Source organism: Plecotus auritus (assembly GCF_963455305.1).
Source record: "Plecotus auritus genome assembly, chromosome: 9".
Taxonomy (NCBI): Eukaryota; Metazoa; Chordata; class Mammalia; order Chiroptera; family Vespertilionidae; genus Plecotus; species Plecotus auritus.
In genome coordinates, this window is record NC_137783.1 from 152,899,619 (window position 1) to 152,924,556 (window position 24,938).

The 24,938-nt window shown below is 62.9% G+C and overlaps 1 protein-coding gene across 2 annotated transcripts in view; it reads left to right on the forward strand.

Annotated features, from left to right (window-relative positions):
- The first annotated feature begins 9,961 nt into the window (after positions 1-9,961).
- The window catches only part of AHNAK (AHNAK nucleoprotein), a 31,228-nt gene continuing 16,251 nt past the window's right edge, over positions 9,962-24,938 (forward strand). The window contains exons 1-5 of one of the 2 annotated variants that reach the window (XM_080643099.1): positions 9,962-10,106; positions 21,027-21,135; positions 21,394-21,550; positions 22,191-22,378; positions 23,956-24,372. In XM_080643099.1, coding sequence (XP_080499225.1) covers positions 21,394-21,550; positions 22,191-22,378; positions 23,956-24,372 — 762 coding nt within the window. In that variant the 5' untranslated portion in view covers positions 9,962-10,106; positions 21,027-21,135. Of the gene's footprint in view, positions 10,107-11,446; positions 11,466-21,026; positions 21,136-21,393; positions 21,551-22,190; positions 22,379-23,955; positions 24,373-24,938 lie in introns of those variants that run through there. The other variant, XM_080643100.1, reaches the window with a different exon arrangement.

Here is a 24,938-nt window from a genome sequence, read left to right on the forward strand (position 1 = left end):
GCCCTGTCTGGTGTGCCTGCTCTGGGGGGCGGCTTCTCGGAGGGAGTGCGGGTGGAAGCAGGGCGCGTCCCTGCGGCTCTGCTCCCCGCGCAGGAGAAGCCCCGGAGCAGGCCCGGCCTCCTACGGTGGTGGCTGTCTTCCAGCTGGTGCGCTGGGTGGGTGGGACATGGGGCTTTGTGACCACCTGACTCTTGGGGACCAGATCCCCCGCGAGGTGAGGTGAGCAAGCCCACAACGTGGAGGGAGTGCAGGTGCGCAGTGTGTGCCGTTCCCGCAGCCGCCCTGTGAGCGAGGCGCTGGATGCAAGGGGCCAACAGGAACGGTGTCTGAACACAACTGTGTGGCGGCCCTGACCCGGCTGCAGGTCACCGGGCGGCCCTGCTTTCTAACGAGGGGTCAGAGGGTTAATGACTTGCCTGCGATGACCTTTTTTAAAATACATTTTTATTGACTTCAGAGAGGAAGGGAGAGGGAGAGATACAAACAGCAGTGTGAGAGAGAATCACTGGTTGTGAGAGAATCCCTTCTGCACGCCCCTCATGGGACTGAGCCTGCACCCCGGGCATGTGCCCTGACCAGGAATCCAACCGTGGCCTCCTGGTTCATAGGTCGACGCTCAACCACTGAGCCACGCCGGCCGGGCTGTGGTGACATTTCTTAAGTGGTAGAGGCAGGGTTTGAAACCCCTTTGGTGCCTGGAAACACCGTTTCCACATAATCGTCATCCAATAACCCTGCTCACAGCAGTGGTTACTGGTTTTTCTCTTTTGAGCTTAATTTTCAAAAATTTATTATTTATCTTTTTCAACATCATTTTTTTAAATCCTCAATGAGGGTATTTTTCCATTGATATTTTTTAGAGTGTGGGTGAGGGGAAGATAGAAATATTGATGTGAGAGAAACATCGATTGGTTGCCTCCTGTACTCCCTGGAGCCTGCAACTGAGGTATGTGCCCTTGACTGGAATCGAACCCAGGACCCTTCGGTCTTCTTTTTTCTTTTTTTTAAATATATGTTAATTGATTTTTCACAGAGAGGAAGGGAGAGGGATAGAGAGCTAGAAACATGGATGAGAGAGAAACATCGATCAGCTGCCTCCTGCACACCCCCCACTGAGGATGTGCCCGCAACCAAGGTACATGCCCTTGACCGGAATCGAACCTGGGACCCCTCAGTCCGCAGGCCGACGCTCTATCCACTGAGCCAAACCGGTTTCGGCGACCCTTCGGTCTTCTATCCACTGAGCCACACCGGCTGGGGCAAGCTTAGTTTTTCTACTCGGCAGGGATTCTTGCCCTGCTCTGGTCTTTTCTGAAGAGCATTGACCTCCCTACGAAGTTAACAGCTCAGGTGAACACGGAGGCATTAGATTCCCGTTTGAACACGTGCAGAAGCAGCCGTGGCTGCCTGTGGTTAATTGAGGTTGTGGTTTTCGGGGTGTTTTTCCCTCTAAGCCTGGGGACTCGGGCTCCTGGCTTAGGGGGGGAAGAAGGGTCTTTCTGGGGTCTGAGCGGACTGGTGGTTTCGGGGAGAGCTTAGCCGAGCGGGGAGCCGGCACTGCAGTGGGGTAGGAATCCAGCTGGGCGAGGGTGGCTGGTTCTTGCACAGTCTGCTTCCTGGCTCTCCTCTCGCACTCAGTCCAGACTTGCTCCCTGCCTTGCATCTGAGCCCCTGGCTCCTCTGGGATAGGAGCTGAAAGCGCTAGTGCTGCCGGCTGCGCCCTGAGCTGGTGGCTGGGGCCTCACTGAACCTGTCAGACTCCCGTTCCCACCACACCCTGCTCTGCTTGTGTAATCTTCCCCGCCTTCCTGGTCTCCTTAATTGTCCCAGGAGCTGATGGCTTAGGCAGGAGAGATCAAGTCACGGGGGGTTTGAGGGGGCAGGCCTGAGAGGCCCAGGAGTGGAGCCCAACTGGAAAGGGGCCATGTGTGCCTGGTGAGCCAGCCCCTGTGGACTGGCTGGCTCTGGCCTGGGGGGGCTGGGACCCCGCCTCCTAGCCCGCCCTCCGCCTCCCACCCCCCAGTCTGCAGGAAGAGTGACTCATCCACACCTGCCTCCTGTGCCTCTAGCTCTGGCGGTTTGGTGTTGAGGGTGGCAGGGTTGGTGGTTGGGGCCAGGCCTGTATTTGGGGGAGGGCCAGTTACCCACAAGCAGAGGTGGGCTGGGAGGCCTGAGGGGAGGGGGTTGTGGCCTCCGGAGGCTCGCCGTTGGCCTCCAAAAGGGTGGGATGGAAGGACCTCTTCCTTGCCCAGAGGGGCAGGCAAGAAAGGTTAACGGGGAGTTTCTAGCGGCAGATGTGGGGCGGGAAAGAGGGGAAGTACATCTGGAGCTGATGGGGCCCCGCCCTGCCCCGGGAGGCCTGAGTCACTGCAAGCTCTGGGCTTGCGCCCTCCGCCCCATCGAGCCCATCCTGGTGCGGCCGAGTGGCCCCCCTGAGCCCGGCCCTCCCTGATCCAGCTCTGGTGGCAGATGCGGGCTGGCCACTTTCCCCCGTGCCACCCGTGCGCCACCAGGAGTTGGCATCCCTGCACACAGCGTAGTGCGAGCTGCGTGCCCACGCCCGCAGGAGCTGGGGTCTCAGGCAGGGGGCGGGGGTGCGGTGAGGTGTGGCCAGGGGGGCTGAGAGCAGGGTGCGTTTTTGGAAACCGGGTAGGCTGAGGGAAGGGGAGGCTATCTTACCCTCTTACCGGGCAGAACCTCAGCCTCAAAAAGGGAGGCTGAGAAACTGGAGGGGCGTCGGGGGCATCTGGTGCAGACACACGCTTCCAGGGGGGGCAGTGGGAGTGGGCTCGGCGGGAGCTGCCTCAGCTGGGGGTGACCCGGGAGGGAGATGCTGCTCAGGAGCAGCTGTTTATCTCAGCTTTGTTGGCGCTCTGGCTTCCGTCACTTAGAAAGTCAGAAGCCTTTCGAGTTCTTCCAGGAGAGACCTGCAGCGTCATTTGCTGAGCCTTGCTGAGCCCTGCTGCTGCTCGTGGGCCAGACCCTCCCGCCGAGGCCTACGTGCCCCAAATGTGCCACTTCCCCTTTCCAGAGGTGGGGGGAGGATCTAGAATGTTGAAGGGAGAGGAATGAGTGCTTTGGAGGCCCCACCCTGGCGTTTCTGAGAGTAATACTGTCTCCATGGCAACCGGCACTGTCCTCGGAACCCAGCACCGTCTCCCCCCCCCTCCGGCCCCCGCCGTCGGATGGGTTTTGCTGGGTGGCAGTGGCTTCCCTGGCTCAGCCCACTGGTGTACCCTCAGGACACCGCATCTTCCCCAGCGTGCTTGGTCCTGCATGTTAGAATGTAATCCTGGGGTACCCCCTTCCCTAGCCCCCTAATGCTGAGGAGCTAACGCGTTGGCTCCTGAAAGGTTAGAGAGACCACCTGCTCCTGTCTGTTGGCTCTAAGCAGGCTGGCGTGGCTCCCGGAGGAGGCTGGCGTTTTACTGCAGTGTGGTCACTGGGGTGTCCCGGTGCCTGGGCCCCCGGGGGATGGGCGGGGTGCGGGGTATGGCCAGCAGCACTCCGATCTCTTGTAAGAGAATTCCTTGTGCAGGTGGGACCAGGTCAGTGGCAAGGCTATCGCTGATGACCTTAGATGTTCCCAGCTGCGTTTCATGCCTGTCACCCCGCCCCTCTTGCAGCCCCGCCCACCTCTGCTCCCCAGTTTCCCCGGGATTCCAGCGGGAGCTCGCTGCCTCGACCCTATTTACACCAAGGGCGCGGCCGCAGAGCAGGGGCTGCTGGCCAGACAGGGGTCAGGCTGTTTCTGATCGGATCTCCCTGGAATGCGCCTCCCTCCTGTTCCAGCTGCCCCCTCCCCGCCGCCGCAGGAGCAGCTGGCCTGGGAGGGCCTCTGCTGCTGGCTCAGCCCTTTTGCAATCATCTGGCTGGCTCTCCGGGACCAGGACGGGGCTGGGTAGTGAGGGCGGCAGAGCCGAGGGGTGGCCGAGGGGACGTGGCCCGTGGAGGAGGGAGGGCAGAGGGGCCTGGAGGCCGGGGCAGAGGGAAGGGAGCAGCTGTGCAGGCCAGGGAGGCGGTGTGAGGAGCTTGGGGCGTCCATCCGAGGAAGTGGGCTGCACTGGGCTTGCCACTTCCTTTTTTATTTTAATATTTTTATTGATTTCAGAGGGAGAGGGAGAGATAGAAACATCAATGATGGGAGAGAATCATCGATCGGCTGCCTCCTGCACGCCCCACACGGGGGATAAAGCCCAAAACCTGGCATGTGCCCTGACCGGGAATCGAACCACGACCTCCTGGTTCATAGGTCGATGCTCAGCCACTGAGCCGCGCCGGCCGGGTTGGGCTTGCCACTGGCAGGTGTGAGGGAAAGGTGGCTATAGCGGACCCTGGCCAGCCGTGCCTCGGGGAGATCCCCGTTCCCCTGACTCACAGGCGGCCACCAGGTGCCTGCTGCCAGTGGGCCTCTCTGGGGCTGAGTCACTGGCTGCTAGGGTGTTGGCTGCCCTGCGCTGGCAGCGCCTGTGCCCCGTTCACCCCTCCCGCTGCTAGCATGGGGGTCAGCAGACACACCCCTTTCATCCCACTCTCTCACGAGGGGCTCTCCATCTCGTTGACTCAGACACAGGCTACCTCATGCAGCAGGCCTCAGCCACCCAGGAGGAAGCGAGCCCAGAGGGGAAGTGACTTATCAAGGGCGCACGCTGGTCTCTGCAGCCCCTGCGGCCACTCACTGAGTCACGTTTGCTCCTAAGAACAGCAGGAGGACGCTTGCCTCGGAGGCAGGGGGTGGCATGGTGGATGGAGCTCCCTGGGTGTGGGCAGCAGGGAGAGGGTGGCATTGGATGCAGCCTTGACCGGTAGGAAGCGTGGGAGTGGAGGAGTCCTGGGGCAGGGGCAGCCTCGGACCCAAGTCCTGGGGCTGGGCGGGCAGAGGGCACGGGGTGTAGAGGCGGCCAGGCTTCCAGTAACAGGAACCTCAACTATGCGGTGACTCAGGCCCCGGGCAGCCGAGGCCCTTCCTTCCCCGCTCGGCCTGATTTCCTTAAACCAGACTTGGAAGTGTCAGCAGAGGACGAGGAAGCCTGGGCTCTTCCCCCTTCCCCCGGGAACTGGGAAAGGCAGGGCAAGATGGGAAGGATGGGAGAGAGACAGATCCCCAAAAAGGGGAGAGGAGGCTGGTGCTCCCCTCTCTGGGCCCCTCCCACCGCGCCCTGCGCCCTGGCCCTGCTGGGGAGGGAGCGGGCGGGCGTTGGCTGCTCCGATCATTCCAGCTCCCTCCCTCGGCTGCTGTTTACAAGTCGGTCGGCCCAGTCCCAGCCCAGCTCTAAGCTCTTCTCTTCTCCGTCCTCCCTCCCTCCCTCCCTCCTCACACAGCCTCATTCAATCACGTCTGGCCACTTCTTTACCTTAATCCTGGACCACATTTCCTGTTATCTTCTCCCTTCCGCACATCCCCACACCCACAACGCACCAGCCTCTGTGGCCTTCTCTCGCTGAGGCTTGGAATCCAACCATCCGTAGTGGCCTATCCCCCTCCCCCCACGCCCTTTCTGCCCCCCCCCAGCCCTCTCTGCACCCCCAGCTTTCTCTGCCCCCCCCAGCCCTCTCTGCCCCCCAGCTCTCTCTGCCCCCCCAGCCCTGTCTGCCCCCCAGTTCTCTCTGCCCCCCAGCCCTCTCTGCTCACCCAGCCCTCTCTGCCCCCCAGCCCTCTCTGCCCCCCAGCTCTCTCTGCTCACCCAGCCCTTTCTGCTCCCCCAGCCCTGTCTGCCCCCCAGCCCTCTCTGCTCCCTGCTCTTGCCCTGACCATCTTTAGTTGCCTCCTTTCCCCCCAGGATCTGTATCAGCCCGTGCCCTCGCCCTGCGCTCCCCTCGCTGTGACGGGGCCTGTTGGTGCTGGAGGTTTCAGCGGGGCCGATGGAATGGGGAGTTGCCGCTTCCGCTGTCTGGTCTGAGCCGCAGGGACTCCTTTTTTGAAGCCTGGGCCTGACACCCAGCCTGGCGCTGACTGGGCTGGAGCGGAGGCTTTCACCTGGCCGCAGCTTCTGAATGGGACGAGGGGAATCAGGTGCCCGAAGGAATGTTTGGACCCGGCATCACCCAACGGGCTGCAGGGTGGCTGGGGAGGGGACAGAGGCGGAGGCCATGGGAGTGATGGAGTGGCCTGGTGCTCGGCAGGGATGCTGTTCACTGGGCTGGGCTGGGGTGAGGTGGGTCCTGTGATCCCGATGGTCCCACATGGCGCCAAGAGGGCTGGCCGTCATTGCTCTGCTTCTAGGGCCCACGTGACAAAGCGCCCCCGGCGGGAAGCCTGTTTGCAGAGACGGCGGCAGACTGCGCACTGCGCTTCCTTTGGGGGTGGGCGTTGGAAAGCCATGATTCCTTTGGAGCCGTCTGCATCTGTTCTCGGTAACCCACTGATGTCAGAGGAGGGGACTGTGGTGAGGAGGGAGGGGAAGGGGAATCCCCAGGCCCGGGGCCTGCCCGCAGAGCGCCCCTTGGTGGTTGCTATGGAAACACACATAAGCATAATAGGAACAAAACAGGCGCGTTGCTGGGCAACAGGAGTCCAAGTTCAACAGACACTACAGTACAGATGAGGGAACCCCGAGGGAGCGGCCCGGGTGAGGAAGCTGGGGTATCCCGGTGACGACAAGCCCTGGAACTCACCTGGCGTTCAGGGAGTCTGCAGAGCCGAGTGGTGTGGGACTTTGCCTCTGAAGCGGGAGAGGGAGTGCCAGCCGCCGCCGCCGCGCCCGTCCTCCCTGATTCCTGGAGAGCCCTGATTTTGACAGTGGAATCTGAAACCAGACAGAGCTTATCTTTGCGATGTTGGGACCAAGAGGACAAACTATAACTAAAAAATAGTGTGTGTGTGTGGGGGGGGCGTGAGGTAGCTGTGGAGATGACCTGGCAGAACAGATAACATCCAGACTCTCCAAAGCACAGGAGAGTCCAAGGGAAGGGGACAGCGGAGTCCGCGTCCTCTGGACTGAGGGCCTGCGGGCAGAGCTCCCGTCCTGCCAAGTTCTCCACCACCTGCACCGGCACCGGCACCAGAGGCACCGGCCCGAGTTGGACGCAGTAAATGTTTGTGCAGCTGCATAGAAGTCTACCAGTGGGTGGGGGGGTGCTGGAGGGGAAGCTGAGAGCCAGGGGAACCTGAAGGGCAGGATGCTGGTGTGAAAAGTACAGGCGCAGGACCAGATGCACCTGTAATTCATTCATTCATTCATTCATTCATTCATTCACAACATGCTTTTGACTGACCAAGTGCTCTAGGCACGGGCATGCAGCAGAGAGTAAGATACGCTGCCCTCATGGAGCTTCGGTGCTAGTGGGCTGTGTGCCTTTAGGTAAATCACAAACCCTCTCTGAAACCATCTCTCCCGGAATGTGTGAGGATTAAATGAGCTAACATATGGAAGGGCCTGGGCCATGTCAGACACAGTCACCCGGCAGGTAGCTTGGGGGGTGAGGAGTGTGTGTGTGTGTGTGTGGGGGGGGTGGGCTACGGCTGTGGGCAGAATAGGGTGGCAGAAATTCCTGAGTGTCTTCAATGACATCATTGAAAACTGTTGAATAAAAAAAACAAACCCACAACTCTTGGAAAGATTCCCTCCCCCTGGGCTATTTAACAGGCTGACCTAGGGGAATACCCTCCCCCCTGCTCTGGTCACAGCAGGCGGGGTCTTGTTACCCCTCTCTACCTAGGAGCCTGGGAAGGGGTAGGAGCCAGTCACAGGAACCCCCACTCACTCTGCAGTAGTACCCCCGAATGAATGAAGTGCCCGCACAGTAATCACCGCTCTGCCCGCCTGCTCCCCAAACCAGCCAGGCCTGCCTTCTCCCTGTTGATCAAGAGGGCGGCCCCAACGCAATGGAGCAGGAAGGTTGGTGCCGAGCCAGGGCGCCAGCCGGCCGTTCACTCCTGGGGGGGCCCAAGCTGAGGTGAGGGGTGAGGGCGCAGCTTCCACACCCTCTCCTCTCTTCCTTTCCTGCTCCAGCCCCTCCCCGCAAGCTCCCCCAACCCTGCTTTTGCAAACACCCTATGTCACAGCACCACCCTCTTTCTGAAAACCTAGGTGTAAGCATTTCCGGGGTTTTTATGTGACCTGGGAAACTTGCACTTTCAAGGAGCCAAATGATTCATTTCATAAAGTTAGAAATCCCTGCGGACAGCGCCCAGTGGCCACCGCTGGGCACAGGGGAGGAGGGAGAGCAGGGGAGGAGGGAGACTGACTTTGCATTGTTCACTGTTTACATTCTTCACCCTAAGGAGGTATTGATTTTATTTAAAATACGTCAACGTGGATTAGCTCGCTTGTAGTATCACAGGCCACTTGATCTATATGCTCAGCCCATATTTAAAATGCTGAATAAATGTGAAAAGAAAGAAGAAAATCGAATAGGCCATCGGTAAAGGAAGTAATTAGCTCTCGGTTTCTAGTTTTTAAAAGCATCCCAAAGTTGAAAAGTTTAGATTTTTTTTTCTTTAAATAAGGTAGGTGCTAGGAAGGGGTTGCAGAACAAAATGAAGGCGATTCCTCAGACAGTCCGGCTGTGACTGTGCTTGCGATGTGTGTGGTGGGGCTGCCTCTGCTGGGGATTTGAGTCACTATTTGGGTATGTGTGTGTCAGAGAGAGAGAGAGAGAGACAGAGACACAGAGAGAGAGAGAGACAGAGAGACACAGACAGGGAAACAGAACGCTGGTGCCCGAGTTTCTCTTTCTCTGGGCCTTTGCATGTTGATGCCTGTCGGAGTGTCTGCACATGTGTCTCCACCTTCCTGTGCCCATTATCTGAGTGTCTACATGTCTGTGTCTCCTCTTGCTGTCTCTTCCCTCCCCCACGGCCTGTCCCCTGTGTGGGTAACTGGACCTGGGACACAGCCCCCAGGGCTGGCAGCAGAGTTGGCTGCTGGGTATTTTTAGCCCGTAAACATGTTTGCCATTTCAGAGGACAGGGCCTCTGCTCTCGGCCCCAGCCCACTCAGATCTTGCCCGCGAGGAGGGCGCTCCTGCCCAGGCCGGGCCTGCTGGGTGCCAGCCTGGGGTCTCCCTTCCCCGCAGCATTTGGGAAGGAAGGAAAGCTGGCTGGGTGTGGGCGGTGGGTGGCCATCCCGGAGGGAGCACAGAGGATTCATGGGGGAGAAGCGAATGGGGGTGTGCAAGGGGGTGTGTGTAGCCAGAAGGACCCCGCACCCCATCATTAAGCATTTAATAAAATCTCCATGCGCTTGGAAGCGGCTGTGGGAAGTGGCTGTAAATTTGGAAATAAAGCGTCCTGCCGGCGGGAGTGGGGGAGGGGCTGGGAGCGGGTCCGAGAGGGACGGGGCAGGTAGGGGTCCTGCGGGAGCTCGGCTGCCCTCGGGGGTCTGGGCAGGTGGGCGGCGGGCGGCAGGCCTGTCCCCCGTGTCGCTGCGCAGCGGTGAGCGCTGGTGACCCTGGTTCCAGCAGGCGGGCAGCGTCTCCAGGCCGGTTCTGGGGGGAGGGGCTGGGGAGCCCCCAGAAAGAGGGAAGATGAGAAATGGGTGCGCGTGCATGGAGCTTGGGAACCAAATGAGGGGCCTAGGCTTTGAAGGGCAGTGGCCAGTGTTGAGAAAAAAATCCTCAAAAGGTCAGTGTCCGGCGGAAGTCCCAAGCCCCAGCCGCTTTCGGAACCCTTGGGTCCTTCGTGGAAAATGTTCTGATTCCCAGTTCCCTGGATGGGCAGCCTCAGGGAGCTGCCGCGGCTTCCTGCGGGCGAAGCGGCGCTTTGCACACGTTGGTGGGAAGTCCAGGCCCCGGCCAGGCCCGGGGGCAGGGTGGGTGGGGCAGCACCTCGGACACGCGCGCCCCTGATCCCCCAGTCTCTCCCCTCTACTCCCCCACCCCGCCAGCAGCCCCCTCCCGGTCCCTCCGCTCGCTCGTCCCAACCCCACTCGGGCCCCGCCCGGCCCCGCCCTCCCCGCAGCCCTGGGCAGACCCGCCCGTTCGCCGGAGTTACAAGAGCCGCCTCCTCGCACGGGGGCCCGGCCACTCGGAGCAGCTCCGCCGCGGGGACTGCACCTCCCGCCTGCCGGACCCGCCCCGACCGGGGCTCGACGCCGCCGCCGCAGCCGCAGCACCGAGACCGCGGGCCGCGCGCCCATGGCTGGGCTCCGGTGCTGAGCGCGCAGGTAGGGCCGGCGCACCGCGGCCGGGGGGCGGGGGGGCACTGACACGGAGCCGGCGAGGGGAGGCGGGGGCCAGGCTTGGGCGAGGCGCTTTGGGGGTGCCACGGTGAGGATTCGCACAGTTTGGAACGAGCGAGGCAGCGCCAGGGCCGCGCGGGGAGGCGACGCGTCGCGCCCTGGGAGCCGGACTCTGGCTCCGGAGTTGGGGTGCAAGTTGGGCAAAGTTGGAAAGTCGCTCCGAAGCTTCGCTCCGGTCCGCGTGGCTCCGGAGGGTAGACTGGTGGCCCCGCTGAGCTGCACCGCGTCCCGGCCTGGCGGCCCGTCTCCCTCCCGCCCTCTCCCTGGGGCGGTGGCTCGGCGCGCCGCTCCGCTCCAGTCCTATTCCGCGTGGACGGGGGAAGTTCCCGAGGTGGGCGCCCCAGCGCCGCGCGACCCCCCGCTGTCCCTCCCCGGTGCCCACACCTCCGCCGAGAACTTCGAGTCCCGCGTCCTCCCGGCCCCACCCAGTCGTGTACTCCCGCCTCTCGGTCTCCTGCTCCTGGCGGCCCCAAACCCCCGCCAGCTGCCCCACCCTAGGGTTGCCCCTCCGGGTTCCCTTCTCCCGAAAACTCCTGCTTCGCCTAGGGCCGCGGAGCCTGGAAGTTTGCAGCGCGCCTCCCAGCGGGTCGGGTGGGAGTGGGGGTGGGGACATAATTAGGGAGATTCCTGCCCGGGGTGGGCGGGGAGGGGGACTGCGCTGTGGCTCAGCCCTTGGGACCGCCCCTTCCCCTCCGGAGGCGGTGCTCTCTCCCCCAACCCACTCCCGAACCCGTCCGGGCGGGACGGCCCCCGCCCAGCGCCTGGATGGGCGCCAGCAGCCTGAGGAATGTGGTGGTTGGAGCCGGTTACTAATTCAAACCAGAGCTCGGGAGGAGTGGTGAGGGGCGAAGGGGGGAGCAGGGGCTGGGGCCGGGCTCGGCGCAGGAGGGGGGCCGCGCTGCGCTCTCTGCAGCCCTGCACACAGCGGCGCGCTCCGGGAGGGGCCCGGCCGGGCCCCGGGAGCTGCAGCGGAGGGTGCTGAGGGTGTGTACGAGCTGGGTTATGTAAGGCTTCCCATGCGGGGAGAGGCGCCGAGCGCGAGGGCCCGGCCTGCCCTGCCCTCAGGGCTGGGCGCCCCTGCGGTTCCAGGGCAGGGGGACGTGGGGGCGCAGCCCCAGGCGGCCCTGGCTGGGAGGGACGCGTCGGTCTGAGCGGGGCTGGCAGTGCCCCTTGCGTGGGAGGGGAGCGCAGTGGGCAGACAGGGCATCTCACAGCTCTAACTGGGCCGGAACCCCCGGTGGGTGAGGGCTCCGGCGCCTCCGCTTGCTGTGACCACAGAGAATTGTGAGTCGTGTGTGCGCGAGCCTTGGGTGTGGCCGCGAGGTGGTGGTGAGGTGCCCGGGAGCCAGCAGCGGGGGCTGAGTGCCCTGCTGTGGACTGGGGCTGTGGAAAGGCAGGGCGGACCCTCCCATGGCAGCGGGGTCCTTAGAGAATGACCTGGAGTTTTGGGGGGAAAGCTATTTACCGATGTCCCCAGCACAGCGTGGGGCACCCGGTAGTTGACTTGGAAAGTTTCCTGAATTAGAACCCGGCTCCTGTTGCAGGGGTCACATGTCCCCGACAGCCCAGCCCGGACAGGGCCGCGCTGATTTTGCGGGATGCAGTGCCGCCTTTGGGGTTTGTGGGGATAGGTGAAGGCAAGGGAGTGTGTGTGTGTGTTGGGGGGGGGGGCAAGAGGAAGGGCTTGAAGGTGCCTCGGAAGATATTTTAGGGCCTCCACACGGATGCTGGGTCCAAATTGGGGGAGTAGATTCTGCTTTCAGGCCCCTCTCCTCTCTGCCCGCCATCGGGGAAACCCGGGGCAGGGTGTGGCCCTCACTTCCTTTCCGAAGCTGAATGGGGAAGTGTCCCTCTCCCGGCACAGGGATGAGGGGCTGGGCCGCCGTGGGAGGTGTGTGTGCAGGGTGGGGAGTAGAGGGAGCCCCGGCTAGGGGTTACCTCCTTGCTGGGGGCTGGGCGCTGTGGGGTGAGGGCGGGCGGGAGAGGACCGGGGACCCCGAGGGCTGGGCGGGCGGAGGACGCAGGGTCAGGCTGCTGGAGGTGGAGGTCGGAGCCCTGACCTAGAGGCTCTGCCCGGGGACGTTAGTCGGAGAACCAGCCGCCAGGCAGCCAGGTTAGTCACCGGAGCTCAGTCCGCGCTGCCCAGGCGGAGCCCCACTGCTGTGATCCGGGGGTCCAGCCCCTTGAAGAGCTGCCCCCACAGAGCTGAGGGTTTGGGCCACCTGGACGCGTTCAGGGTGTGAGGTTCAGAGCCCGGGTGGGGGGAGGCCTGTGAGGGAGGAGGCCAGCCCGGTCAAGGGCAGGGAATGCGCTGGGGGTCCCCGGGGTCACCTGGGGCTCAGGGAGGCCCCGGGTGGAGTGCCAGGCCGGATTCTCTGGCTCGGCGTGGAACTGGCTGCCTGGGCCTGGCAGAGCGCGCCGTGGAGCCTGAGGAGCTGGTTTGAGGGGTTGAGGCAAAGCTGTGGGGGTGGAGGAGTGTGTGGGGCTTGGGGTGTGGTCACCACCTTCCTCAGAACTTGGGAACCGCCTGGGGACAGACAAAGGGCCAGACTGGGAGAGCTGGCTCCCCTCCCCGGCCACCCCCAAGTTTCTCTCCCAGGAGCTGGGCCACGTGGAAGGGAGGTGGCGGCTGGAGAGGGACAGAAAGTCACCGCAGCCAGTGTCCAGCCTCTGCTCTTTGTTCCCCATGGCTTCACATAGAGCTGCCATTGCCCTCGGCTCCAACCACCGGCTGGCCGGGGGCAAGCGCAGTGACCTCCATGTCGGCGTGCAGGGGGGTGTGGGGCCGGGTGGGGGGCCACCGCTGGGCTCAGCAGGAGTGTGTGCTTTGGTGAGTCCTTCGGGCCGGCCGTGGTTCCCATCAGGGGCCTGTGGGCCGTGGGGGTCCGGGGCCAGGGCTCCAGGCTCCACGGTGGCCTTGGTCCCTGTGTGTGCCATGTCCCAGCGTGAGGTGTGCGCTGTTACCTGTGAGAGGTGTCCCTCTGTCGGCGGGCCTGGGTGTGTCATCAATGGGTGTGTCTGTGGCTTGTGGGGCCGGGACCGTGGTGACTCTGCCCTGGCGGCTGTCGGTGAGGACGGAAGTGACTTTCTCCGTCCGGGACAGATTCCGGACCCTGGAGTTTGTGTCCGGAGCCCGCCGGAGGGCGGCGGGGACGGACCTGGGAGTGAGGCTGAGCGAGTGCTGCGCTGGGTCAGGGAGGGGCATCCTGCCAGGTCCCCGGGGGCCTGAGCGGAGGTTCCAGGGGAAGGGGAAGTGCCTGGAGCTGAGCTCGGCTTCACGTCCCCGCTGGGCTGGGGGCGGCTCTTTGGCAGCCAAATGCGCTGCAGTGGCTTGGCCCGACCGCTGGGTGGCGAGCTGGGCATCGGTGGGGGGCTACGGTCCGGGTGCCGGGAGGGCCGGGGGCAGCTCCCAAGCTGTGATGGAGGCCCACCCTTCGCTGGCTCGGGGCCAGGTGTGGGACTTGCTGGAGAAGGCAGTGCTGTCACAGCGGTGTGTGGGGTGGGGGGGGGAGGGGGGGGAGTCCCTCTTGGTCAGGGGAGAGAGAGGGAAGCTCCCTCCACTGGAAGTGAGAACTGGGAATTCACTGGGGAAGTGGCCAGGGGAGGGGGTGGGGGAAGGCCTAGAGCTGAGCGGAGGCAGCAGTGGGGCTGGGGTAGGAGGGGACACCCTGGCAGTCAAGGTGCAGAAAACCAGAGTGGGGTGGGAGTTGGAGAGGCCGGAGGGAGGGATGAGGCTGGCAAAGCTTCCTCCTGCTGGGCTGTGGCCCAGGCAGCAGGGAGAAGATAGGCTGGTGCACATGGGGGGCGGGGGTGGTGGTGGGGTGGGGGGGAGGGAGGCGGAGACCCTGGGCAGAGTGACCAGGTGGAGGTGCCTGGGCCTGCTCTGACAGGCGTTGCTGTGATGGGTGAAGGCAGGGGCTCTGGGCCTGCTCTGGGCTGTTCAGAATGCGGGATGGGGCCCTGGCTGGTGCGGCTCAGTTGGTGAATATCGTCCCATGGACTGTGAAGTCACCGGTTGGATTCCAGGTCAGGGCACAGGCCAGGCTCGATCCTCAGTAGGAGGTGCAGGAGGCAGCTGATGGATGTTTCTTTCTCCCTCTCCCTTCCTCTGAAATAAATAAAAATGTATTTAAAAAACCACCCAAAAACATATTTTAAAAAATAAATAAAATTGAGTTATTAAAAAAGAGAACAGGGAACGGGCTGAGAGCATGTCCACGTGCTGGGGTGTGCATGCATCCTCGTGTGTCTTCTCTGAGCGTGTCACTGGTGAATGTGTAATTCCGTCCCCCCGACACACACCTCATTCAAGTTGAAAGTGCCCCCTGGGTGTACCTCCCGGAATCACCAGGGTCCCTGCCTGTTCCCCTGGGAACGCGGGTCTGCCTGCCAGGGCAGTTCCCATTTCTCAGGGGGTGGGGACATTTGCCTCGCCCTCCACTGCCTGCCTCTGTGGGTCCTGTGCTGGCCACGCCCCAGGAGGGAAGGTTCTCTTGGCCTTGACCTGCTGGGGCCCCGGAGAGTGTACAGGTGAGCTGGGTGTTGGGCAGCCTCGCTGAGACTCGTAATCAAAAGAACCCCCCTCAGATCCCGGGTTCGGGGACGCCGGGGACGCTGCGCACTCAGGGTTTGCTGTCCCCAAGCTGGACCAGGACGAGGCCCGTCTTCCTGTGGGCGTGTCCCCTGGTTCTCACCCTCCCCACCTCCAGTGCAGGTCTCTCTGTGTGTGTGTGTCTCCCCTGCGCATCGTCCTCTGGGGCTGCGCGTCCTGTGTGTGTGTGTGTGTGTGTGTGTGTGTGTGTGTGTGTGTGTCTCCCCTGCGCATCGTCCTCTGTGGCTGCGTGTCCTGTGTGTGTGTGTGTGCGTGTGCGTGTGTGCGTGTGGCCTTCGTCCCCCGAGCTGGGTGAAGACGGCTGGCCTCCGAGTCCGAGGCGGCAGCGTGTGCGTTTCCACCCTGTCTCGTGCTCGGCCAAGTCATCTCCCTCCGGGGCCTGTTGCTGCGTCTCTAAAATAAGGACGTTAATTTTTAATCACGTAGAGTTATTTGGGGATGGAACGAGACCCCGGGCGTGGAACCGGCGCAGAGCTTGCCCGCCTGCCGGGTGTCCAGTGGTGCCTGGGGAGCGGCCTCGAGCGGAGGTGGCCCCCCGGGCCTGTCTCTCTGCGAATAGCCGAATAGCCGACCCTTGGTCCTGCGATTCGTGCTGGGGCTTTCCCTCCGGCGGCCCCTCTACCTCTGGCGGTGAGTCGTCTTGTTCTGGGCACGGGGCCTGCTCCTCCCCGGCCTGCGTGTGTGGTGGTGGGCTCCCCGGGCCGGGAGGGAGCTGCATTGCTGTTACGTCCTCTTCGTGGTGGGCGGGCCGGCTCTCGCCCTCGGATGTCACCTCCAGTGCAGCGGGCGCTGGGTGATGGCGGTCGTGTGCTTCTCTGGCCTGTATGCGGTCCTCAGGTTTGGGGCACGGAGGCCTGGAGGCCCAGGGCCTGTCTCTCGGGGGTGTGTATCCGTCCCTGTCATCCGGACACGTGCCAGCCCCAACCCCGTTTCTGGCGGCCCAGCCGCCTGCGGGCCCCTCCCGGCTGTCTTCCCATTGGTTTTCGGGAAGAAGCGGCTCTGTTCCCGGGGGGGGGGGTCTAGGGGGACAGGGGAGAGGATGCGCCTCTGGGGCTCACACCTGGCGGAAACCCCTGCCCAGGGCCAGGAGCCTTCTTCCTGGGCCCGTCCAGGTGCGGCCCCAGCTCCAGGTGCCCGGCAGGCCTGAATGGACGCCTCGCTCTCCCCGCCGCCTCTGGCTGGAATTACACTCTGTCCCCAAGTCTCAGACGTGTGTCCTCTCAGCCTTAGCGGAGTGGCCTCACCATCTCCCTCTTTCCCTGCCCTGCTAGCAGCCCTCTGCCTTCCAGGTCCCACTCCAGCCCTGCTGCCCATCACTAGGACACCGTGAGCTGGTGTCAGGTGGAGGGGGGCACGGGCAGCTAGTGGGCCCTGGGCGAGGGCCCCAGTGCTCCCCATGCTCACCTCTGGCCCTCACTTCCCCGTGGGGGCATAGCAGGCCCGCTGGCACCTGTTTGCAGGTGGAAATGCTCTCTGACTGTGCCCATTGTGGCTGGTAAGCTCTTGAAATGTGGCTAATGCAACCAATGAACTAAATTAAAAAAAATATTTTTATTGCCCAGCCGGCGTGGCGCAATGGTTGAGGGTCAGCCTATGAACCAGGAGGTCGTGGTTTGATTCTCGGTCGGGGCACCATGGTTTGATGCCCAGGTTGTGGGCTCCATCCCCAGTGGGAGATGTGCAGGAGGCGGCCGATCAATGATTCTCTTTTTCCCTTCCTCTCTGAAATCAAGAGATAGAACATCAGTGATGAGAGAGAATCATTGATCGGCTGCCTCCTGTGCACTCCCCCTACCGGGGATCGAGCCTGCAACCCGGGCATGTGCCCTGAATAGGAATCAAACCGTGACCTCCACCTTCTAGTTCATGGGTCAACGCTCAACCACTGGGCCACATTGACCCAACAAATTTTTTTTAAAAAATATATTTTATTGATTTTTACAGAGAGGAAGGGAGGGGGATAGAGAGTTAGAAACATCGATGAGAGAGAAACATTGATCAGCTGCCTCCTGCACAACCCCTACTGGGGATGTGCCCGCAACCAAGGTACATGCTCTTGACCGGAATCGAACCTGGGACCCTTCAGTCCTGCAGGCCGACGCTCTATCCACTGAGCCAAACCGGTTAGGGCCCAGCAAATTTTTTTTTTTAGTTTTTTAAATCCTTACCTGAGGATATGTTTGTGGATTTTTTTTTAAATCCTCTCCCGAGGATATGTTTTCTTTTAAAAAAGATATATATTTTATTGATTTTTTTTACAGAGAGGAAGGGAGACGGAGAGAGAGTTAGAAACATCGATGAGAGAGAAACATCGATCAGCTGCCTCCTGCACACCTCCCACTGGGGATGTGCCCGCAACCAAGGTACATGCCCCTGACCGGAATCTAACCTGGGACCTTTCAGTCCACAGGCCGACGCTCTATCCACTGAGCCAAACCAGTTTTGGCCCAAGGATATGCTTTTATTGGATTTTTAGAGAGAGGAATCGAGACAGATAGAAACGTGGATCAGTTGCTTCCCCTACGCACCCCAACCGGGGATCGAACCTACAGCCTACGGAAGTGCCCTGAACGGGAATTGAACCCGAAACCCTTTGGTGCACAGCCAGAGCTCCAACCGCCTGAGCCGCCCCACCCGGCCAGGGCCAGTGAACTACGTTTACACTGAATTCCAGTTCATTTGAATGTAAGAACCCCATGTGGCCACCGTAGCTCCAAAGGCTGTGAACTTGGCTGAACGTACAGAATTCCCCGTGGCGCCACAGGCCTGCGTGGGGTGGCCCGGCTCCCCTTGACTTGTGTGGGAGGAGAAAGGGCCAGCTGCCCTTGGTACAGGCTCCAGGGGTCGGGGAGAGGAGGGCTGGGGCCCTCATGCAGAGAACAGGCCCTGGCCACGGGGCCTCCGATCCCCTGCCAGCACCCCCCTGCCCCGCCGTCTGCATGGCCCCGCATCAGGTGGTGGGGGAGCCCTTCCCGGCTGTGCCAGGAGGCGGCCGAGCCAGAGCAGCAGGGTGGTTGGCAGCTCCACCTGGCTGGCAGGCCCGCGGGTGCTCTGCCAAGGCCAACCGGAGGCCTCCCGTTCTCACGGCCGGCGGACCCTTCTCTCCCCGGGGTGGCCTTTCCCCTCCTCGTCCGCCGCCGGGTCCAGGCGTGGCCCAGTCCCTCGCGAGCCTCCCGGCTGTGCTGCCAGGGCCCCGACCGGCTTGGGGCTCCGTCTGAGCTGCTGGCAGGGAAGCCCACTGCCCGCGTCCATTGGAGCCCCAGCCCCTCTGGCTGCGGGGGTCTGGCCCCGGAAGCACCTCGCCGATTGGCGTTTAGGTGTGACCCTTAGCATGTTTGGAGCTGTTGTGGCTGCAGTGACTCATCGGGGAAGCAGGGAGGGTGGGGTGAGATGTGGGCGGGGGTGAGCTGGCTCTCCCCCCTCACCTGCTGCTGGCTCAGCACCAGGATGCGAGGCTGAGAGATGGGGCCCCGCTCAAGGAGGAAGTCGGGGTGCCAGGCGGTCGGTGCTGCAGGGATCTGAGGCCCTCAGGCCGGCAGGCGGTCAGCTCCCCACCACCCTGCCTGGTGCTTGTCCGTCCAGGGCTGGCTTCTTAGTGCTGGACGCGGGTTGGGGGATTGTGAGGGGGGAGGGGGTGGGCACCGTCGAGGCTCCGGCTCTGCTGTTTCACGATGGGAAGGGTCTGCGTGACTTCCTGGCTCCTCTGCCCGCAGGGAGGGGGTGTTGTCCCCACTCACACCGGTGCTGACAGGCCGCCCCTGCACGGCTCTGCTCCTAGCCACAAACCGCAGGTGTGAGTTCAGGCGGTGGGGGCACTTGGGGTCCATGACGATGTCCCTCCCCCAGGTTGTGATCTGCCCGACACTGGAACTGCTGAGAGCCCGTGAATGCCCACAAATAATCCCGTTTCTCAGAGGCAAACTACGCCTTCAAGACCCTATTTATGTTTCATTCCCCCCTCCTCCCCCCAAATCTCCCAAGCCTTCTGGAACATTCTGAACTGGGCACACCCAGAGCACCTGGCTCATAATTTATATCCGGGACTGGAACTGAGTCTTCTAAACCTCCATATCTGGCGCGTGGAGTGCATTCAGTAAATGTTAGAGGATCAGGAGTGAAGTGGGGTGACAGTCACCATGGGGCGTGCAGGAGGCGACCGGCATGCGCACCCTGACCTTTTATTTTTGTTCATCCTCAGCCGAGGATGTTTTTTCCAGGGATTTTTGGAGAGAGTGGAAGGGAGGGGGAGAGAGAGAAACATCGATGTGAGAGAGACACATCTATTGGCTGTCTCCCGCACGGGCCCTGACCGGGCCGGGGATCCAGCCTGCAACCTGGGCGTGTGCCCTTGACCGGAATCGAACCCGGGACCCTTCAGTCCGCGGGGACGCTCTGTCCACTGCGCCTGTCGTCTGGGCAGCAGGCACACCTTCACCTGGGCTGACTCACCTCTGCGTGTGCACAGCTGTGGGGCGGGGTGCCGGGCGAGGTGCTCCAGGGCTTACAGTGCCCCCCAGTTTCATGGTCCTGCTGCCGTGACGCGGACGCCACCGTTTTGTGTGGGTGCCTGTAGGCTGTGGCCGTGTCCAGGGCACTTCTCAGGGCACCTCCGCTGCCGCCAGCTCCTCCTGGGCCGCAGGGCGTCGGTGCTCCGGGTGCCAGCACCTGGGGCCTGGCTCCGCCCGGCGTGGGCAGCAGACGGGCCTGACTCACCCGGTCCCGAGGCCGCTCAGCTGGACTCCAGCCTCGGGGGCCGGGCCAGTGCCCGGGGCTGGGCTTCCTTTGTCCAGCGGCTGCCTGGGACGGGGCTCGGCTCCCAGCCGGTGAGGGCGAGGGCCTGGGACGGGGCTCGGCTCCCAGCCGGTGAGGGTGAGGGCCTGGGACGGGGCTCGGCTCCCAGCCGGTGAGGGTGAGGGCCTGGGACGGGGCTCGGCTCCCAGCCGGTGAGGGTGAGGGCCTGGGACGGGGCTCGGCTCCCAGCCGGTGAGGGTGAGGGCCTGGGACGGGGCTCGGCTCCCAGCCGGCGAGGGCGAGGGTCCCTGGTCCTGAGGACCGAGTTGGACAGGGCGACCCAGAGTCACTGTCCCCCCCACCCTGCTCCCAGGCCTGCTGGTGCTACCGGTGCGGAGGCCGCAGGAGTGTCTGCTCTGAGGAGTCTCGCCGGTTAGAGCTGCAGCCCTGGGGGGACAGGGTGCCTGGGGACAGGGTGCTGGGGGGACAGGGTGCTGGGGGACAGGGTGCCGGGGAGGACAGGGTGCCGGGGGGGGGCAGGGTGCCGGGGGGAGGACAGGGTGCCGGGGGGGGGCAGGGTGCCGGGGGGGGGGGCAGGGTGCCGGGGGGGGGCAGGGTGCCGGGGGGGGGCAGGGTGCCGGGGGGGGCAGGGTGCCGGGGGGGGGACAGGGTGCCGGGGAGGACAGGGTGCCGGGGGGGCAGGGTGCCGGGGGGGACAGGGTGCCGGGGGGGGCAGGGTGCCGGGGGGGGCAGGGTGCTGGCGGGGACAGGGGGGCAGGGTGCCCGGGGGACAGGGTGCCCGGGGGACGGGGGGCAGGGTGCCGGGGGGACGGGGGTGCCCGGGGGACGGGGGTGCCGGGGGGACGGGGGGGCAGGGTGCCCGGGGGACAGGGTGCCGGGGGGACAGGGAACAGGGTGCCGGGAGGGCAGGGAGGACAGGGTGCCGGGGGGGGGGGGACGGGGGACAGGGTGCCTGGGGGGACAGGGTTCCGGGGGGACAGGGTTCCGGGGGGACAGGGTACCAGGGGACAGGGTGCCAGGGAAGGAGGTACAGATTTGGGTCCGAGCCCAGGCAGACTTGCTTCCTTACTGTGGACCTGGGCAACCGGCCTGTGACTGTCCGTCTTCCCATCTGCCACTTGGGGCCGGTGGCGTCTCCCTCCTGAAGCTGTGTCTGTCCTGCGGCTCCTGTGCGCACGCACGCTCTCCTTCCGTCCGTCCTTTATCACCTGGGCTCAGGGATCGGGAAGGGGAGGGCCAGAGAAGCGCAGTGGCTTGGCCAGGCCGCCCAGCTGGGAGGATGCAGAGCCGGCCTCCGACTCTGAGGCTGGCCTCCTCCGAGCCCCCCTCCGGGCTTCCAGGCTGAGGCACGTCTGAAGGGAACGGACGGACGGCAGCAGCGAGGGTCCAGCCTGGGCCACAGAACATCCAGCCGTCGCCTGGCGCTGGCCGGGGTTCGAGCCAGCGGTTGCGTGCAGGCCTCATTGTGAACTTCCCCCTAGGCTGTGTGACCGAGACTCCGCGAGAGACTGAGGAGAGGACCGAGGAGAGGACCGGAAGGAGGGGCGGGCTCCTGGCAAGGCCTTCGCTGCTGAACGAGTCCTGCAAAAGGTCAGCAGGAGGGAGGGTGTTGAGGAGGTGGCGGTGGGGTGGGGACGGAGGAGACCCCGGGTGGCACCGGGAGGCGGGGCTGGTGGCACCCGCTGTCCGTCTTCTCTGCTGCTCCTTGAGCGTCTCCGCCGCAGAGGGCACTTGGCAGACGGTGCTTCTGGCCCCAGGAGCTCACCCACCCACGACCCCGGCCTCCTCACCCCTCATCGCCGCGCCTGCGCCCCACGGTCTCGAGCTCATTCCCTTCCCTCGTCCCAGATGGAGAAGGAGGAGGAGACAACGCGGGAGCTGCTGCTGCCCAACTGGCAGGGCAGCGGCTCCCACGGGCTGACCATCGCCCAGAGGGACGACGGCGTCTTCGTGCAGGAGGTCGTGCAGAACTCCCCTGCGGCCCGCACGGGGGTGGTCAAGGAGGGTGAGTCCCCTCGGGGTGTGGGCTGGGGGCTGGTTGGGGTGGGCATGGGTGGTGGAGGGAGGGGGACGGGGCAAGGAGAAGTGGGCACGTGGCTGTGGAGGGCCTGGTCCCAGAGCCAGCAGGATGGCCAGTACCCAAGCCCTACCTTCTCTTTTTTTAAAAAAATATATTTTATTGATACTCTACAGAGAGGAAGGAAGAGGGATAGAGAGTTAGAAACATCGATGAGAGAGAAACATCGATCAGCTGCCTCCTGCACACCCCCTATTGGGGATGTGCCCGCCACCAAGGTACATGCCCTTGACCGGAATCGAACCCGGGACCCTTCAGTCCGCAGGCCGACGCTCTATCCACTGAGCCAAACCGGTTTTGGCAGCCCTACCTTCTCTTGCCCACCCTGCGTCCGTCACTCGCTCCCCGTCCTTGGGGGAGGAGGTCCTGTGAGGCGGGGCGGAGACACCGTCCTCAGGTCACCTCCACCACTCACGAGCTCTTGCCACTGGGGGCCAGTCAGTTGACGGTCTAAGCCTCAGCTTTCTCACCTGTGCAGTGGGTACTGCCACACCTGCCTTGCATGAACATGCATGAAATGTGTGTGTGTTGCTTTCCTGAGACCCGCTTCTTGTTCCTCCCGGCTCAGGGGACCAGATTGTGGGTGCCACCATCTACTTCGACAACCTGCAGTCGGGCGAGGTGACGCAGCTGCTGAGTACCATGGGGCACCACACGGTGGGTCTGAAGCTGCACCGTAAGGGGGACCGCTCCCCCGAGCCGGGCCAGACCTGGACGCAGGAAGTCTTCAGCTCCCGCACCTCTGAAGTGGTTCTGGTGAGTGCCTCGCTGGCCCGTCCGCGCCCTGAGCTCCCGCCGCGCCGCCTGCCGGTCCCCCTTCCCCTTCCCGAGGCTTCGGCCTGCCTGCGGGGCCTCTCGTGCCAGTCCTTCTCCTGAGATCACCCCTCTGCGCTCTCTGTTGAGTCAGCCTGGTTGTTCCACGTGTGGCATGTGGCTGACGCGGCCCCTAAGCGTCAGTCGCTTCAGAGTGCCACAGCGTGGGCACCCACTCCTGCGGCTGGGTCCCAGACGCTTTGCCAGAATCTTGGAAATGACTTCACAGGTGCCCAGTTCTGTCTCACACAACGTTTTTCTTTTCTTTTCTTTTTTAAATACGTTTTTTATTGATTTTAGACAGAGAGGAAGGGGGATGGAGAGAGAGAGAAACATCCGTCGGCTGCCTCCTGCACGCCTCCTACTGGGATTGAGCTGCAACCCGGGCAGCCTGACCAGGAATCCAACTGGCGACCTCTCGGTGCCCGGGATGATGCTCCAACCACTGAGCTGCCCTGGCCAGCGCTCACAGAACCTTTTTCTACCTCCAGAGGCCTGGACTCACCTGTGAGTCAGAAGCTGGGCTGCAAAGTGCGTGAGGGACGATTCCCTGCTCCTCCTGACGACCTGTTTATGTGACGGAATGGGTGCTCACAGGGGGAGTTTGCCCAAGCACGGCCACTCTCAACCCAGCTTTCGGGGATCCTTGGGAGGGTCCCCCTCCTGCTTAAACAAACACACCAAGGAGTTGAGAGTTGAGAGCCTTAGGGTCAAGTCAGTGCAGAACTGGTCGCCCAGAGGCGTCCTGGGTACTTGACTGGCCGATTTGAGTCTAGAACTGATTGTACATCCTTCTCCCGGACCGGGCAGTCCAATCGTCTACACCAGGGGTCCTCAAACTTTTTAATATATATATATATTTTTAAATATATTTTATTGATATTTTACAGAGAGAGGAAGGGAGAGGGATAGAGAGCTAGAAACATCGATGAGAGAGAAACATCGATCAGCTGCCTCCTGCACACCTCCCACTGGGGATGTGCCCGCAACCAAGGTACATGCCCTTGACCGGAATCGAACCCAGGACCCTTCGGTCCGCAGGCCGACGCTCTATCCACTGAGCCAAACCGGTTTCGGCAGTCCTCAAACTTTTTAAACGGGGCCAGTTCCCTGTCCCTCAGACCGTGGGAGGGCCGGACTATAGTTTAAAAAAAAACAAACTATGAACAAATTCCTATGTGCACTGTGGGCCCGGGACGCATCGGCTGCTAAGCAGGACAGGCAGCGGCACCCGGAGGGCTGGATACATGTCCTCGGCGGGCCGCATGTGGCCCGCGGGCCGTAGTTTGAGGACCCCTGGTCTACACCCTCGTCGCCCATGGCTTTTGCTTACCGGAGCTTCCCCACATAATTTGTGTTCCTCCTGTGATGTGGCCGTCAGCCCTCTGTGCTCTGCCCCAGGAGGCTCCGTGGACCCCCGTTTCGGTCCCGGCTTCTTTGGGAAAAGGCTGGGCTGCGGCCGGGCGTCGGTAACTCAGGCAGACTCTGTTGCAACCTCTGCCGGGCATGTCTCTCTGCAGAGCGGGGATGATGAGGAGTACCAGCGCATCTATGCCACGAAGATCAAGCCCCGGCTGAAGTCGGAGGATGGCGTGGAAGGGGACCCTGGGGAGACCCAGAGCCGTACCATCACGGTGACTAGACGGGTCACGGCCTACACTGTGGATGTGACGGGCCGGGAAGGAGCCAAGGACTTCGACATCAGCAGCCCTGAGTTCAAGATCAAGATTCCACGGCATGAGCTGACCGAAATCTCCACTGTGGATGTGGAGACCCAGTCCGGGGAGACAGTGATCAGACTGCCCTCGGGCTCGGGGGCAGTGTCTCCGGCCAGAGGCTCTGCTGTGGACATTCGAGCAGGCTCCATTGCCACTTCGGGACCAGAGCTCCACGGTGCTGGCCACTCGAAGCTGCAGGTCACCGTGCCTGGGATAAAGGTGGGAAGCCCGGACATCAGTGTCAGTGCCAAGGGCTTGGACGTGGGTGGCAAAGCGGGGGCCCACGGTCCAGGAGTGGACATTTCGTCTTCTCTTGGTGGTGGGGCCGTAGAGGTTCAGGGCCCATCTCTTGAGAGTGACAATAATGGGAAAATTAAAATCCCCACCGTGAAGATGCCAAAATTTGGTGTCTCAACAGGGCCCCAGCCCCAGGCCCCAGAGGCAGGGTTGAGTGTTTCTGCACCTGCATTCTCTGTGGGGCACAAGGGCAGCAAGCCAGGCATGACCATCGGTGGGAACAGCCAGGCCCCTCAGCTGGAAGTCGGTGCTCCCTGTGGCACGGCTCAGGGGCTTCAGGGGAAGCTGAAGGGCCCCCAAATTACTGGGCCATCATTTGAGGGAGACCTAGGCCTGAAAGGTACCAAGCCACAGGGGAGCATTGGGGTGGACATCTCTGCTCCCAAAATCAAGGGCACCATCACCGGCCCCCATGTGGAAGGTCAAGGCCCTGATGTTGATATTCATGGGTCTGGAGGCAAACTAAACGTGCCCAAGATGAAAGCTCC